The sequence below is a fragment of the Pituophis catenifer genome, unplaced genomic scaffold (assembly GCF_029215685.1).
Source record: "Pituophis catenifer annectens isolate HBS135680 unplaced genomic scaffold, rPitCat1.0.hap2 SCAF_1, whole genome shotgun sequence".
Taxonomy (NCBI): domain Eukaryota; kingdom Metazoa; phylum Chordata; class Lepidosauria; order Squamata; family Colubridae; genus Pituophis; species Pituophis catenifer.
In genome coordinates, this window is record NW_027256881.1 from 50158460 (window position 1) to 50175249 (window position 16790).

A 16790-nucleotide genomic window follows, 5' to 3' on the forward strand; every position below is an offset into this window, starting at 1 on the left:
GAAGGAAGGTCGACGGCCACCCTGCAAGAGTCATCGACCCAGAACCACTGCCAGCGAGCAGGCCCGTTTCTCCCTCGCAGACGCCCCTATGGCTGGCTCCGTCGCCCTTTTCCCCTTCTCGGGGCTGCCGCTGCCTCCGTTTCTGCTCGCCTGGATTTGCACCGCCGCCGCTCTCCTCTCAGGGGTCGTGGCGGCCTGGCGTTGGCAGCGGAGCCGTCGAAGCCGTCGCCCGCGGCTGAAACTGGTGGGGACGGTGGCTGAGCTCTTCATCTACCCGGTCAAATCCTGCCGGGGGGTGGCTGTGAAGCGAGCCGAGATGACCTCGCTGGGCCTCGGGAGCGAGAAACTGCGGGACCGGTAAGCCGGCCGCGGCCTCCCTTTCCAAAGGCCCGCTTCTTGCAGGGTTGTCCTTTGGGGCTGAAGTTCATCAACTCCCGATCCCGCTAGCCTGTAGGAATGAGTCCCCGGGCAATCTCGGAGGGATTGTCTATGGAGATTCTCAGTCATCCAGGGCATGGTTGTCCCAAAGGCGCTTTTTCAAGAGGCAACTGGGTTTTTTGGTTTTCTTCAGCTGAAGAAGCTTCTTGGATGAGAAGCGAAACGTCTTCGAAGAAAAACCAGAAAGTCCAGTTTCTTCTTGAAAAAGCACCTTTGGGAGTGGAGGGGGGGGTTTGTTCTGGACTGTTTGCTCGTTTATCCAAGTTAATGGAAACGGCGAATTGTGTAATCTTAAGCATTTGTGCGCTCGCAAATCAGTAACTCCCATCAGTCCCACCTCCACTTATCAAGACCTTCCTAAGTGATTGCCACTACTCCAAGGGAGGGAGAGAAGATCTAGTTTTTTTAACAAACCGAAGTAATGTACTATATTAGGAAAGTTTCTTGCTAGCTTAGGAATATGGAAGGATAGCCCTAACACAAGGATAGCCCTAAACCTGGTGATTTTAAGGGTGGACTTCAACTCCCAGATTCCCAGCCAGAATTTTGGGAGTTGAAGTCCACCCATCTTAAAGTTGGGCAAAATATAAATAAATAATAAACATAGGGCAAAGAAAAGAAAATTGCGCTAGGAAACGGATACAGTATTTGGAAGAAATCCTGATTGCTGTTCTAAGTATCTTTACAATGCAATTCAAACCCTTCCCTCTTTTACTTTCTTGCCCCTGATTTCTAGAGGGATGTCTTAACTCCTCTTCAGAAGGAATCCCTAATTGCATTGGCTGGTAGGCAATCTCTCCTTCCTTTCAATAGGAAGAGTATCTTGCTTGCCCATCATTTCTCTTAATAATGTTATGCTGCCTTGGTTGTTATGGAAATGCTAGCTGCAAAACCCAAGAGTGAGAATATATCTTTTACTGGACCTTTTATGTATAGAAATAGAATAGAATAGAATAGAATAGAATAGAATAGAATAGAATAGAATAGAATAGAATAGAATAGAATAGAATAGAATAGAATAATTTCTTATTGGCCAAGTGTGATTGGACACACAAGGAATTTGTCTTGGTTAAGCAAACTAGCAAAAGCATTGCTTCAGGAATTTTTCCCAACCCCTTTACAATCAGCGATCACAGGAAGCATTTGCATTTTCTTCCTTATAGTTAAGTAAGGTATTCTCCCTCTGCTTCAGTGTCTTCATGGGGCATTTCTGTTTGCATGCGCTGGAAAGCACGGATGGGCTGCATATGCTCTGTTTAGAGTAATGTGGCTAGCTTTGAATGGAGCAGCATTTTTACCAATTGCATCTCTTGGATTTTTCCCTGGAATGTTTTTCTACACACAGCTTCTACTGTATCTGTTTTTTGTTTTTTTTTAATAGTTCTTTTAGCCAACTTTTCCCACCATAGCACATTTGATGGATAGTTCACTTGATGGATAGTAGACAGATACATGAAGAGCCACAGAATTACAAAATTCCACTACAATGTTCCACTGGATTAGAAAGAGTTCATTATATTGAGAACAACATGGTACCAAATCCAATCCAACTCAACTCAACCTTCCTATTTGCTAAAAATTGGAAAGCAGAAATGATACCTACGGATGAAAAATTATTAGGAAAATGTTGGAATGTGCCGAAATGAGTAAACTGACATTAGAAATAAGAGAGCAGGAAGAAAAACAATATTATTTGATATGGGATTTATTTTATCATTGGCTAGATAATAAAAAATGGTGATATAAAAGTAAATGCTGAAATATTTCAAATGATGATACAACCGATATATTTTATATAAAAATAAGTTGTGGATATGTAGTGATATTGTGAAGAGAGGAGAGGGCACTAAGGATGCAAACCGACCGATGTACTGTCTGTACTTGATTGAATGAATGATGTTTGTATGTTATTTTTCTTTTTTGTTTTAAAATAAAAAAATGATTTGGAAAAAAAAACTCAATCTTCCTGGGGCGGGGGGGGGGGGAATGATAAAATTCCCTGAGGCCATGGTCTCTTCTCTTTCTTTTCTACTACATGTAGTAGTGTATTATTAGCAAGGTTTACAATAGATTTGTTGTTTTAATTCTTTGTCTAGAGCAGTGTTACTCAACCACAGCAACTTTAATACATGTGGACTCTCTGAATTCCCCAGTTGGGTCCAACGTACCGCTGAGTCTAGTTGATTTCAAAGGCTGCGGTATATTTCTCTTGCTTATTAATTTCATATGTAGGTGTTTTTAAACAATATATGCTCTTTCTTATGTAGATTTTGGACTGTGATAAAAGAAGATGGACAAATGGTATCTGCTAAGAACATTCCTCGCATGGTTCTAATTAGTGTATCCTGTGAAGATGACTATTTAATCCTGAATGCCCCAGGAATGAAGACACTGCGAATTCCTGTTGAACTCCCACAGACAAATTCAATCTGGAATTGCACGTATTAAAAGTTTTATTTTTTTCTTGCTTTCTGATTAACAAGTTTTTCAATTTTATTCTTCCCATTTACTTGTTTCCATATATTTTCCCAGTCACTCAGACTTGTATGGAGCATAATAAGCAAAAATGGGGAAAAAATGGAATAACAAAATAAAAATGCTGGTTGCCCAACAATCATACGTGGGCCCAAGAGCCTTTCAGGCCTTCTAAATAAAAAGGCAGTCTTGGACAACTGAATTTGGAGGGGTGGTAGTAACAATACCACAGAATGTGGAAACTACAATATTTGGGGTGTAGGCTCTAGTAGCTTTTTTTTTTTATCCCTCCAGAGACTATAATTTTGTTGTAATCTGCTGAATAATACAGGTACAGTAGTCCAGTATTGCGCAGTGGAAAATAGGTGTGGAAGGCAGTAGGCAGATCAGGAGATAGATGTAACCCTTAAACTTAAAAACCTCTTTCTTCAAATAACCCCACACCACCCAAACTCAGAAATGGCATCCAGTCCCACCTGCTTGCTGACATTCTGTCATTACACTGCAGCCCTCATTAATCTCTCAGTTTTTAAAAGTGCATCTTCCAGCTAATATTGCAGATTCATAATTTTTTTAAAAATGCTACAAGAATACAAAAGGGAAAAACTATATTTCAATACTATACAGAATAATGCATTATATTTTATATCGAATGTATTTCAGCAAGCTATTAAAATTCTGCAATTGTTATGACTAATAATTTATGCTAATCATTCATAATTTATTAATTTCAATGACTTTTATTCCCTTTTACAATGTATTTGATAAGATTTCTGCCCTTAACTGATCCACTACTAAATTCATGTAGTAAAATGCTTTTGAAATGTCCCTTTGTTGTTCCTACTTTTCCAATTTATATTTTTAATCATGCATGTTAATTTCCACAGTCTCCATATTCCAATATTTTGAAGAGTTTGTGTTGGCTTATAAAGTCAACTCACATTGTTTTTTGTTTCTCAGTGCTAATTATTTTGGTATGATAGGAAGATACTCAGAGCTAAAATAATTATTTCTATCTCTGATTTTTATTAATACTCATGAATGCATTCCCCCCCCACCCCCAGTAAATGTCTTTATACTTTTACTGGATCATAGTCTGAATGTGGCTTTCTTTCTATCCTTTTTTCCTGATAATTTAGGTAGTTATTAAATTAAATTATTAAAATTCCAATGGTGTTAGATTTGTGGAGCAATCTTAGATGTTCGTGGGTGGTATGGTACTTAAGCTGCTTTATATGCAAGCAGAACACAGAAAGACAAAGCATGGAAGGACATGAAATACTGAAATATGTATTGAGTGTCTAGCTTCCAAGAAATTGCAGAAATGTCTCTTATGGTCTATTAGACGATATGGACTCCAAACTCAAGGCAGGGACTGTGGCGATGAAGCAGCTGAATGGATCAGTACTTTCCTGAATGTAGAGCCTTATCGGTTGATCCATTATGAGACAAATATGGTGACAAGAAAGCCAGGAGATTTCTTGCCTGCTTTTCTACCAAAAGATGAGGTAAGAATACCTCAAAAATATATTTTTAATATTTGCATTAGTTTTAAACTCCATAACTTTTTGTATCAAAGAATACTTCTATAGTAATGGCTGAAATGCCTCAGCTCCTCTTCTCCCCCTCCTCCCTCCTTCTCCTCTTCCTCCTTCTCCAGTAATTCAAGGTTGCTTACATACAAGCTTCTGTGAGACAGATTGGGTTGAGACTGGATGGCTCAAAGTCGTCCAATAATTTTCTGAGACTGACTTCAACCTTGATCTCCCAGTCCTATTCTAATCCCTATAGTATATGGTATCCTTAGAATTATGTTCCACTGAAATAATTATGATTTGTATTTAGCTAAATGTATTGGGATTATTAAATAGTATGGAAGTTTCAGTGTATTTTGTCAACTTCCTGGAAATGTATGATAACGCTGTGACTTCCAGAATGCTTGCTCTGGAATCAGAATAAATCATATAACCATTTTATGTACACCTCTTTCTTTATGGTATTACAAAAAACATGTATAATCAGAGAAAAAGTTATATCTGCAGAATTTGTACCATCTTTGTGCCAAAAACTGTAATCAAGGAGGAGAAATGGAGCCAAGATTGTTCTTCTTCATTGTCCCTGTTTATTGAGGCTTCTTAATAAATATTGTATATCTTTTAACTATTTTCTTCAGCATATGTTGAATAACTCGGGAATTAATTCACTGAATTATCATGCCTGTTGCTAACAGAATAGATTCTTATATATTTGAGTTTTTAATAAGTTTAAATGATTAGTTAAGCACTGAATGTATAAAGATAAGCCACAGAAATTAAATGATTCATATTATTCTTAGTAATTGGAAGAAAATGTCTTGTTTTAATATAAAACACTTCATTGAGATTTCATTTTAAAGTTGCAAAGTCTGGAGGAATTTATCTTACCCTCACATTATTCCATACTAAGCAACAGCCAAAATATAGGGTTTTAAAAAGATATCGTTTTAATTTATTTCACTATGATGGTAAACATGTTTTACTAATTCAGCCAGGAAGATTGTATAGCAAAGGGATTATTTTCATGGTGAAGAATGATTGAAGAATTGATATGAATTGCAACATTGAAAGCAGAAGGGAAAAAAAAGCCATTTCACATCCTATTGATTTTAAGCTCATAATTTTCATTTCTACTTTAAATATACTTAGTTGATAACCATGATTAGAAAAGATCTTTAGTTATTTCCCTTTGCACGCATTTTTAAAACTTTTAATAATAAATGGGTAGTATTTTACTACTAAATACATACGTAAATACATAAATAAAGATCACTTCATGAGATCTGACTTCATGTGTGTTGCATGCTATGATTTATGATTTAGCATAAATCATAAAATCTATCAGTTAGGATTACAGTATTCAACCAATCATAATTAAATATATCATGGCTTAATGCAATCTATGAATGTTCACAATCAAAACATGAAATAGATATGTCTTGTTTTAATTAAAAGCATTTTCTGAAATTAAAGTGTGGTTTTATCAAATTGCAGTAAGCTCTTTGGAATGAAATGGTCACAACTGAAGATTGCATTTTGTTATGTCAACCAATGATGGCACTTTGACACTAATCCCAATCTTTATGATTATCAATGGTAGACATTTTTTGTATTTGTTTTAAAAGGTTGCCTATGCTGAAGCCAGTCCACTCTTGCTGATTTCTGAAGCTTCCTTGGATGATCTAAATACAAGGTTAGAAAAGAAAGCTTCAATAACTATCTTCCGGCCGAATATTGTTATTAAAGGCTGTAGTCCTTATGAAGAAGTAAGTATTATTATTATTTTATTCTATTTATTTGTATCCCATCTTTATTATTTTTATAAACAAAGCGGTGATCATATCCAACACATATCCTCCTCCTATTTTATTGACAACAACAGCTCTGTAAAATGGATTGCGCTGAGAGAAAATGACTGGTCCAAAGTCACTCACTGGCTTTCATGGCTAAGGCAGATTTGAACTCACAGTCTCCGGCTTTCGAGCCCACTGTCATAACTACTAGATCAAACTTGCTCTTACAGGTCTATCTTAACTGGATGTTTGAATTGCTATTTTTCTCCATCTGAGTTCTAATTTATGTGATTGCAGACATGTCTCAAAAGAGTTTTATTGAGATGTTAAACCTAATTAATAGCTTTTTAAATATGATCTTGTGAGAATATTGGTTTAAAAAGAAAACTGTACAGAAATGTTGCTCTATAACTGATACATACTATTGGAAAATAGTCAAATAATGCAATTGCAAAGTATCTAATAGGACTCAATTTCTTTGATATAGGATTCTTGGGTTGATATATTAATTGGAACTGTTAAGTTGAAAGGAAAAATGTCATGTCCAAGGTAAGAGAGTTTAATGATGGTATTTTGATCTCATGTTCCAAAACACTAAAAATAATTTCATTTTTAGAGACATTCCTATTATTAAATGAAATTAAAATGTGACAACATCTTTGTCTGTAGGTGCATTTTCACAGCAGTGGATCCAGATACTGGGATCATAGGTGAAAAGGAGGCCCTAAAAGCCCTGAAAAGGTAGCAGATAATGTTTATGAATGCTCCTTCTTTAGATGTTTGGATGTCTCTATACCAGTTCACAATGTTACTCAGCATAAAGTAGCAATTTACAAACAGAAACCTGCACCACATATATGATAAGGAACGTTCTTACTGTTTTAACATCTTCAAATACCTTAGCAATTTAAGCTCTCTTTCCAATAAATATTTTGTAGCTCACACATACAATGTTAGGCAGACAGATTCACATGGTATACATTTAAATCAGTTAATCTGTCAAGATCCAATTTTTCATAGGTCAATTAAATTAGTTTCTTCAAAGCAATTCCCCATTCATTATAATTTAAAATACTTTATTCTATTAATTAACTGAAACCACTTAAGGTTTTTTTTCTTCATTTCCTTTACTACCGTAGTTCCTTGTCTTCTTCTCTTTCTGATTTTGAAGCGGGCTTCTGCATCTATTAGACTTATAATTCTGAAACAGCTGAGCAGGCAGTTAAAGTTCCAATATTTCTAATAATTTATGCAAAACTGTAAATCCAGTTTTATTTAGAGAAACTAAGTAATTGCTTCCTCTGTGCAATGTCTCTAGCTTAATTCCATTTTAAATGGCTATGACACTAATGCCTCTAAACCATGACAGAATATGTTGCATGAAAACATTCCATTCTAATAGATGATTGTGCTATCATAATCACTGTTGATAATCTGTCTATTGTCTAGAGTACTATTGATAATAGAGTACTATTGATAATCTGTCTATTGTCTAGAGTACACTATTATCTCCAGTACTGCAAAATTGAAGTTCACTATTCATCTATATCCTGGAATGTATAGGATCTATTTTATTCCAAAATAATTTCTAATTCTGTTTTTCCATTTCTTTTCTTTATTTTCAGTTATCGCAAGTGTGATCCTTCTGAAGAACATGACTATAAATCTAATCCTCCTTTTGGATGGCTATATGGAGTTGAGGAAACAGGAGTACTTGAAGTTGGGGATCCTGTGTACAAGATAATCTCATGATGGGTGGCACCTGTGCAGTGGAGTGTAATTTCTCTGTATATGGATTCTGTACTCATTTCTTAAGATCATTTTTTTTCTTCCTTCTTATTCGGGTACTTATCCATTGTAGGCAGTTGCATGTGGTCACTAAGGGTCATCACCAGTTTGTTGGCAAATCATTACTGTCATCATGACTGAGAATCTACATCAACACATCATCATTGCAATTGAAACAAATTTGAATGAAGGGCAAACTGAATGAATAACAAATAAGAGTTAGAACCTTTTTCAGTCAGTATTCTTAATGCAATACAGGTGTGGTCATGTTTTGCTGACTGAAGACTATTGAGGTAGTGATAGTGAAAGTAAAACTTTCCATATTAGAATACAGTGCTATTTTTAGAAACATGGATGAAACGGATGTATATCTATTTCTGGGATATCCTTGGGTTTACTTATTTCCCAAAAAAGCTAAATATAAGGATATAATGAAAGTATGTGGTATTTTATTGTATAGCCAAACAAGTGAAAATCCTTTTCAGCATGCTTGGATCATTTATTGCTAAATGCCTAATGACTGACCATTTGTAAAAACAAGTATACAGATGTTGAGCTGCCTAGAATTAACATCGGTAAATTTGAAAACTCTTTACTAGAGGAATTTCCATAAATCTGAAGTGATTTATGTCTGATTTTTTTTAAATCTCAAAAACCTGGCATTTTAACAGGTGTGCAGACTTTATATACTGTACGTCTATGTTACTATGATTAAACTTGTAGGTATCCCTGTAAGCCGCCTTGAGTCGCTATATGCAAATAGGCAGCAATATAATTTTTCTAATACATAAATATGGAAATTTTACAAACAGTGCTATTAGATCAAGCTTTATTGGATTTTATTTTTTAAAGGTATATTTTGTCCCAGAAAGATTAAAAAAACTAAAGCTAGACATTGAAAAATCACAAATTAACTGGTTAATTTCTGTAAATTAACTACTAAAAAATATGGCCATGGAGATATTTCACATTTACAAAATCCTTAAGCAATGCTTCATGTATAATTATGCAAAGATATTTTGTATTTCAGAAGTGAAGAGTACCTTTATGGATGCAATCTATCTATCTATCTATCTATCTATCTATCTATCTATCTATCTATCTATATATAAACCCGAAAACCACTCACGCTGTAATCACAAAATCTCCAGAACCATAAAGCCTACAAACTTGAAATTTGCCATTATGTTCCTCTTGGCTTCTAGGTGCTCACTAAGAAAGGATTTTTTGAAATGACCATCAGAGCATTAGTATTTCCTGTATTATGATTAACACGCCCTGATGCTAAGGAGTTCTACTCCCCCTCCCCACCTGAAAAGAAATCTGTTCCAAATGCAAAACACAAGCAGAGGACAGGAGTTTTACTTTCAGTTTTACTTTCACAGCAGGAAGCACCTTTAATACAGAACACTTGAGCTAAGCCATGGCCAGGCTCCTTCCTGTCTCCTTGCTCTCACAGCAAATACTGTTTCACTTTCCAAACAGCCCTCTGATGCTAACGAGTTCTACTCCCCCTCCCCATCTGAAAAGAAATCTGTTGCAAGCTCTGATACTAAGGAGTTCTACTCTCACTCCCCACCTGAAAAGTAATCTGTTCCAAATGCAAAACACAGAAGACAGGAGTTTCACTTTCAGTTTTACTTTCACAGCAGCAACCAGGGGATAGGACAGGGGAGGCTTCTGTGGGGCAAGGCTGAGGGAGAGAAGGGGATAGGATAGGGGAGGCTTCTGTGGGGCAAGGCTGAGGGAGAGAAGGTGATAGGATAGGGGAGGCTTCTGTGGGGCAAGGCTGAGGGAGAGAAGGGGATAGGATAGGGGAGGCTTCTGTGGGGCAAGGCTGAGGGAGAGAAGGGGATAGGATAGGGGAGGCTTCTGTGGGGCAAGGCTGAGGGAGAGAAGGGGATAGGATAGGAGACGTTTCTGTGGGGTAAGTCTGAGGGAGAGGCCAATCATAACTACTCATTAATTTTCAAGCTGTAAGTGTTGATTTATCAAGCCCGATCACATAGTTTCATAGCAAAGCACAGGTATTCAGCTAATAAATAAATAAATTCCAAGCACTTTTACTCAAGCTCATGTTTGTTAAATCTTTGTCCATTAAGAAATATAGAAGATTTTGCTGCCTCCCAAAATGTGAAGCCCTCAGAGTTGGTCCTGTGGGCTTCCCTAAAGATACCAGTGCTAGCATAAAATACATCTAACTCAAACATTGCAGCATCAGTTGGGAAGCTGCCTTTGGTGCTTGAATCAAGAAAGATGTCTTCACTTCCTGCTAAATTGATCTGTAAAAAGAGTTCTGGTGAGAATTCAGCAATCACAGAATGAGGACAGATTTCTAGTAACCAGTACAAAAACCTTTCGATGAACGCTATCCTTCACAGAAAAAGAAAATAGAAAAAATGGCTTCTGACTTTGCTTGATGCAGATACAAGTAAAAATATTTAATTTATGACTTATTAATTTATGGAAAATTCTATTTTTGATTTTTTAAAAACGTACTGATCATTGCAGATAGATTTCATTTATACAGAGTGGTAATATTGCCACCTTGTGGCAAAGTGTGTAAAAAGCATCTTTGAAATATTGAAATATTCTACTTTTCAATTAATAGAAATGGAATAGAAGTGAATGAATAGAAATCTAATCAAGCACAGGAACACTGGGCTGAGGGCTGGGTGGGAAGGAACATGGGAGGTACTGATGCATTTTGTTAAAAAATTTTTTGTATTGTAGTCCATAACCATGTGGAAACATGGTACACCTCAATATCTTAATTGCTGCAAGGAGGTTTAGTTGCATTAAGTCTTTAAGAAGCTTTAAGAATAAGAAACCATTTACAAATATTATGTTATTGTGCAAGTATGGAGACTTCTGGTGTTCTATATGTCCGTATCATAAGCAATTGTAGGCAAATCTGCCTTTGTGTCCCCTCCCCACTCCTCATTTTTGTTAGGATACCTGGAACAAGATTATAATTGGTGGTTTTAAAATAAGTGGTGGCAAGTGGCAGGTAAATTTGGGACGGGAAGGAGAATAACAACTCCTTACTTGTTCAGGGGCCTCTGTGGAAGTGCAATTAAAGCCACACACCTGGTTTTCATGTGCCACGCAGGGCTTTGTATGCTTGAGATGTCTTCTTGACTTTTTATAAGTACCCTTTCCCCCAGATGTTCCTGTGGTTGATCATATTTCCTGCAAAATATTTCTTTACAACTTCAGGTACATGCTGATAAGCATTGACCCAAATAATATTGACCCTAGATAATAAAAAGGACCATTGGAAATTCTAAAAAAGTGAAATGACACTTTTTAAACCACTTCTATGCCAAAAAATAGTGTGAATCTATGTGATTCTGCATCAGAAACTATGATTACAGTTCTTTCCATGCTTACTTAAAAATGTAGGGTTTCCACAACTGTGGCTGGAGTTTCTGCAGTGCCTAACCAATCACTAGGCATTCTTCTCTGAGAATTGCTAGATGTGATTTTGTTTAGCTATGTAATTTGGTTACTTCTTGGTCTTAGCTGATTTGCAGCAGGACAAAATGTTTTATAGTCGGGCCTGCAAAGTGAAGTGGTAGCCTTTGTACATTGGACATTATTTGGTTGAGGGTTTGGACACACTAAATGGGCAGCTACAATGCTAATGTTTTCCCAGAAAGTATCTATACCATCCAGATAAACTCAGGAAGGAGTCTTATTCTTTGGAAGTGGCAGAATACTAGTTTAGGGTGACATTTGTTTCAGAGTTGATGTTGGATTGTCCCTGCTTGTGCTCTACAGTTAGATTGTCCCTGCTTGTGATCTAGCTAGATACATTAATTTAGGGCAGGATACTCCAAAGTGGTCAGTACCAACTGTTAAGGATATTGTTGTTGTGTTACCAACCAGCAGAGTGCAGAGCACAGAGAAACGTTGCTGAGAGCAATGAATAAGAGATGCAAACTGGTTTATCAAAAGTTTACTTTATAGTGAAAAAACAATCTCATAGTCTTTAAATCAATCCAAGTCTTTGCCAGTTAAATCAGTCCAGTGATACAAAATCTTCTTACCACACAAACAGTAGTTGGTTAGAATAACAAACTCACTCTGGTTCACAAACCACGATGGTAGCAGATCCATCCAACGATGATAGCACAATGGTTGCAACTCCACACACTATGGTATCTTATCATCAACTGAATACGTTACAGTACCTTTCTTAAATACGTTTACAACCAGTGATTATCTAATTACAGCATGACTCAGCATTACAATGAATCAGCAGTAAAACTTTAAAGTCACACAATACATATTCATATTAAAGTCACAGAACACATATATTGCCTGGACAACTTGTTAGGCTCAAACCATATCCTAACACCAACCACCAAGAGTTGATGTAGCTATTCTTTGTCATCGTTATTCATAGTACTGTGAGTTAAAGAAATATTTATTAAATTATTTTCATGTAGGAAATGTTTGAGGGTCAAAGAACGATCTGAAACTTCATGAAGAGAGTCTATGCACTGAAGAGTTTGGGGACCTCTGATCTAGGCCCACCTAACATTTGTGGTTTGACTCCTATGCAGAACTACTTGGAGCTATTGTGGCTATTTTGTGAAATCACTAAAATTCAGCACTACAAAAGTTCACTTAATCCATTTAATACATTTTAACTACAGACATATTTATCTCTGGAGGACTAGGAAGACTGCATGCATTCAAAGAAACCCAGATAGATGGCAAAAGCTGTATCGGTTCTTGTGTGACCGTGAAAGGCTTACTTGTACCTTCTATCAAATCAATATTGTTGATATATTGTGTTCAGTATTGTTGATGTATTAGTTTCATTCATTTAAGATACTCAGGGCCTTTCCTCAGTACTCAATTCAATGGTTATCTGCCCATCCTTGAGTCAGTTATGAAACCATTCTGGCACTCTAACTTTGACTGTCCCAGTGCCAATCTTTCTGTTTTCTCTATTGTCTCTGCTGCAAATCACTGCATTGTCCTGATTTGTAAGTGTACTATTTCTTATAGATACGGTGATTTGTTTTCTCTTCTGGCTTTGTTGCCATCCCTTTTCAGCATGTCATCATCAAGGGGGAAAATACCTGTCAAGCTCTGGAGCAGAAATGGCAAAGGCTGGTTGGTCTGTCCTTCCTCCCAAGTTTCATCTGGACATCTTCCAAGTGTCAATAATGTAGCAAAGAAATCACATGAGAATAAACTAGGAGAAAAATAGTTAAGAATGGAGGGAAGCAGACTTGCCATAATTATGCAACTAGCTGGATCCTGTCAAACTTAATTTGACTAGTTGTTCAGAAAACGAATTTCTGGTTTGAAAGAGAGCTGGAACATGACAGAAACTGACAAATGTAAAGAAACTGGCAAATAAACAACCCCCCCTCCCTTATTATTTTCTGAACTTCGCAATGACTATAAGCAGGGATGCTGCATCTAAAGAAAAACATACATTTCAGAGTTCTTGTAAAGCAGAAAAGTGCAAAAATGTCTCTTGTTTTTCTCAAATAGAATAGCAGCAGTCTAGTTATATTCAAATGTTGTTAAAAGGAATAGTACTTATACAGCCAATGTTCTCTAACTAAAAAGTGGGACCTTCCTGTCTTCTCCTCTACCTTTTTAGAACTTGTCAGAGAAGCCAATTTTGAAAATTGAGTGTAGCTGTTGTGGGCAGATCTGAAAGAAACTCAAGAAGCTGAATCCTAATAAAGAAGGTTGGTAGAGAAGTTGTTGTGTCAAAGCTGGGAAGCTACCAGAACGGAGGGGGATGAGCTTTAAAGTATGATTTTCTTATGTTAAGCCAACAGCAGCACATTATGTCTTCAAGGTATGAAGAATCTGTATTGCTTGGAGATGCATTATCTTGGAGGTGAAGTCAATTGACCTGTTATGGGATGGAATCAAAGGTATTGGATAGCACAGGCATGTTGGACCACTAGATGGCAGCAAAGAGATATAGAAAGCTACAGTAGAACCTCTGGTCACGAATGCTGACCACAACCAAATTGTGTTCCAACCAAAAAATTCACAATTTTTTTTTCGCGGCCAATTTCCCTTTCCATGCCATTTTTTTTGTAAGTGCCAAATTTCCAAAATTAGATTCGGGTCACAACCAAATCCGATTGCGACCAAAATTATGAGACAAATTATGGTTGTGACCAGAGGTTCTACTGTATACTGTAATACTTTGCGGCTATCTAGTGATCAGTGGCATTTTTTTGCCATCTGCCCATCTTTTTTGGAAGAGCTGATTTGGTGTATAGATTGTCCTTGCTTTCCAATTGCCTTGTTTAGCAACCATTAAAAGTTACAACGAAGGAAACCAAATCAGCCCCTCCCCCAGCTTTGTGACTAATCTTCTCATTTATGATGATTCTAGCATCCCATGGTCATGTGATCATCATTTCCATGCTTCCCAACTGGCTTGTGCAGAGTTAATGCAAAATGTCAAAGTCAAATTGCAAGGTTGTGGTCATGTGATGCCTTGCTTAACAATCACGCTGACGTGCTTAATGATTGAATGAAAGTGACATAAGTTCATTGTGGTCATATTATTTTATGCTTAGCGAGTGCAGTGCCGAGTGATGAAGTTGCCAGTCCCAATTGTGGTTGTTAAGGGAGGACTACCTGTGATGGTTAAAGGTGCTGGATTAGAAGCCAGGAATCCATGAGTTTTAATCCTGTTTTAAGCATGAACTGGGTGACTTTGAGCCAGTTGCTCTCTCTCTCTCAGTTTAGGAAACAAGTGGCAATTTTCACTTCAGGAAAAGGTCTCTAAGAAAACAACATGGACTTGTTCCTATAATAATCCAGACATCAGTATTAACTTGAAGGACCATATCGATAACAAACAAATAAATGTTTGTTTATAATCTAAGCAAATGCTTGCTCAGATTATGGATAACGGAACTTTTTCTTGGATAGCCAAGAAAGTTCAAGGGCTGCTGTTATGCTGGATTTACGGTACATTTATTACTTGCAACATTGCCAAGTGATGAACAGCATTCTTAGCAAAGTGGAATATCAATAGCCCTTTTCAGCATAATAATAGGAAAGCGAACAAGTTCCCATCTCTGATTAAAAATAACTATGTATGCAATAATTCATTACATTTCCATATTTCTCTACAGTAGGACTTAAGAATCAGCATGTCTTATCAATTAATTCAGTAAACGTTTGTGTATGTTTTAAAATCTATGTTTCTTCTAGTGGATTAATTGAATAAGCAGTGTAAAAGAATACATTAAATATAGTTGTAACAGCAAGTGGTAGCTTTGTTTATTCTACTGCAAGTTAATTTACTCTTCTTTTCACCAACTCAAGAAGGCAGTGGTATCAGAGTTTTGGTAATATACAGATCTATTTAGTTTTATTAGTTACTTAATCAACAGTTTTAAAATCCCATTAAGCAACTAATAACTCTTTGATTGCTTGACAAGTCTAACGATAACACAGAAGATCCCACAAGCTCCCTTCCTGTCATCTGTTCTCTAACATTAGAGCATCCATCCTCATTTTGTGTAATAAAGTTTGAGGATCTTAACAGAGCAGAGTCAATGTCCAGGTTTTTACAGAGCCTTTAAGCCATTATAAATGTAAACTTTTCAGGGGGGGCACCATAAATTTGGGTGGAGTCTTCCATAACCATCCCAATAGCTCTTCTGGCAAATGCAGAGTGCTTTCCATGCCTGTGTGGGAAGAGTTTAGCACGACAGGATACTAAATCTCAGCTGGGTAAATGGTCAAAAGAAAATAATTCTTCTACCACTCTATCTCCAAGATGTCCAAATAGCAAAAAATATTCCGACCCCTACAACCTCAGCACTTATTTGACAACAGTGTTGCTGCCACGAAAATAAATTAAAATGTAGCCAAGATAATTTAAGAGCATTTTTATTGCTTTCTGCTCTAATTCTACCCACCCAGGAGAGTCAAATCAGACACTACCTTTAAAGAGTTTTGATTTTAGTTTACCATGTTGTATGAATCTAGCCATTTTGATATCTAAACCTAAATATGGCTTAGTATATTTGTAAATTCAGGCAGATATGACTTGCACAAATACTGTAGTTAAACAAACTATTGATAAACAGATTAGATGAACTATTAGAACCAACACATTGCTTTCTCCTTGTATCTCTGTGAGTTTCTCAGTCTCAAAAATATTTACTAGGTCTAATCTGTTTGGATCAATGTACAACTAACTTGAAGTCTGTGAACCCAACAATTAATCAGTGGAACAACTTGCCTCCAGAAGTAGTGAATGCTCCAACGCTGGAAGTTTTTAAAAAGATATTGGATAACCATTTGTTTGAAGGGGTGTAGGGTTTCCTGCCTAGGCAGGGGTTGGACTAGAAGACCTCCAAGGTCCCTTCCAATTCTGTTATTCTGTATTCTGTAACACAATTTTTTATTATTTTCCTTTGATATCTAAAGCATTATTGAGCTGGTTGAGATCATGATGTGGTTCATATTTGCTAACTTGCTTGCTTGCTTAACTATGGATTATTGAATAAACTACAATTGGGTTCATTTACTAGGCCACAAGCCATATTTGTCAAGCCACAATGATTGGGATCACATAACACATTAGGCCAAACTGCAACAACTATATTATGGCTGAGTGTTGGGAAGAACCCAGCCCTTAAATTTATTTTCTCTGATACTGTATCCCACATGCATATCCTTCCAGACACAATCTTTTTAACTGGAGTTGCCAACATTTGAAATAAGTATTCAAAAATAAATGCATATA

General features: G+C 36.6%; 1 protein-coding gene across 1 annotated transcript; it reads left to right on the plus strand.

The window, feature by feature from the left end:
• Positions 1 to 9245, plus strand: LOC139320763 (mitochondrial amidoxime reducing component 2-like). Its single transcript, XM_070949208.1, has 7 exons — positions 1 to 357; positions 2706 to 2879; positions 4259 to 4421; positions 6074 to 6214; positions 6729 to 6790; positions 6911 to 6982; positions 7867 to 9245. Exons 1-7 carry the CDS (start codon positions 89 to 91, stop codon positions 7991 to 7993), a joined length of 1008 nt encoding a protein of 335 aa, XP_070805309.1. The 5' UTR covers positions 1 to 88; the 3' UTR covers positions 7994 to 9245.
• Positions 9246 to 16790: the final 7545 nt, after the last annotated feature.

Coding starts and splice junctions, on each gene's coding strand:
- LOC139320763 (XM_070949208.1), top strand. CDS start 89: ATGGCTGGCTCCGTCGCCCTTTTCCCCTTCTCGGGGCTGCCGCTGCCT. Junction 4,422..6,073: donor CTTTTCTACCAAAAGATGAG/GTAAGAATACCT, acceptor TTGTTTTAAAAG/GTTGCCTATGCTGAAGCCAG. Junction 6,215..6,728: donor GCTGTAGTCCTTATGAAGAA/GTAAGTATTATT, acceptor TCTTTGATATAG/GATTCTTGGGTTGATATATT.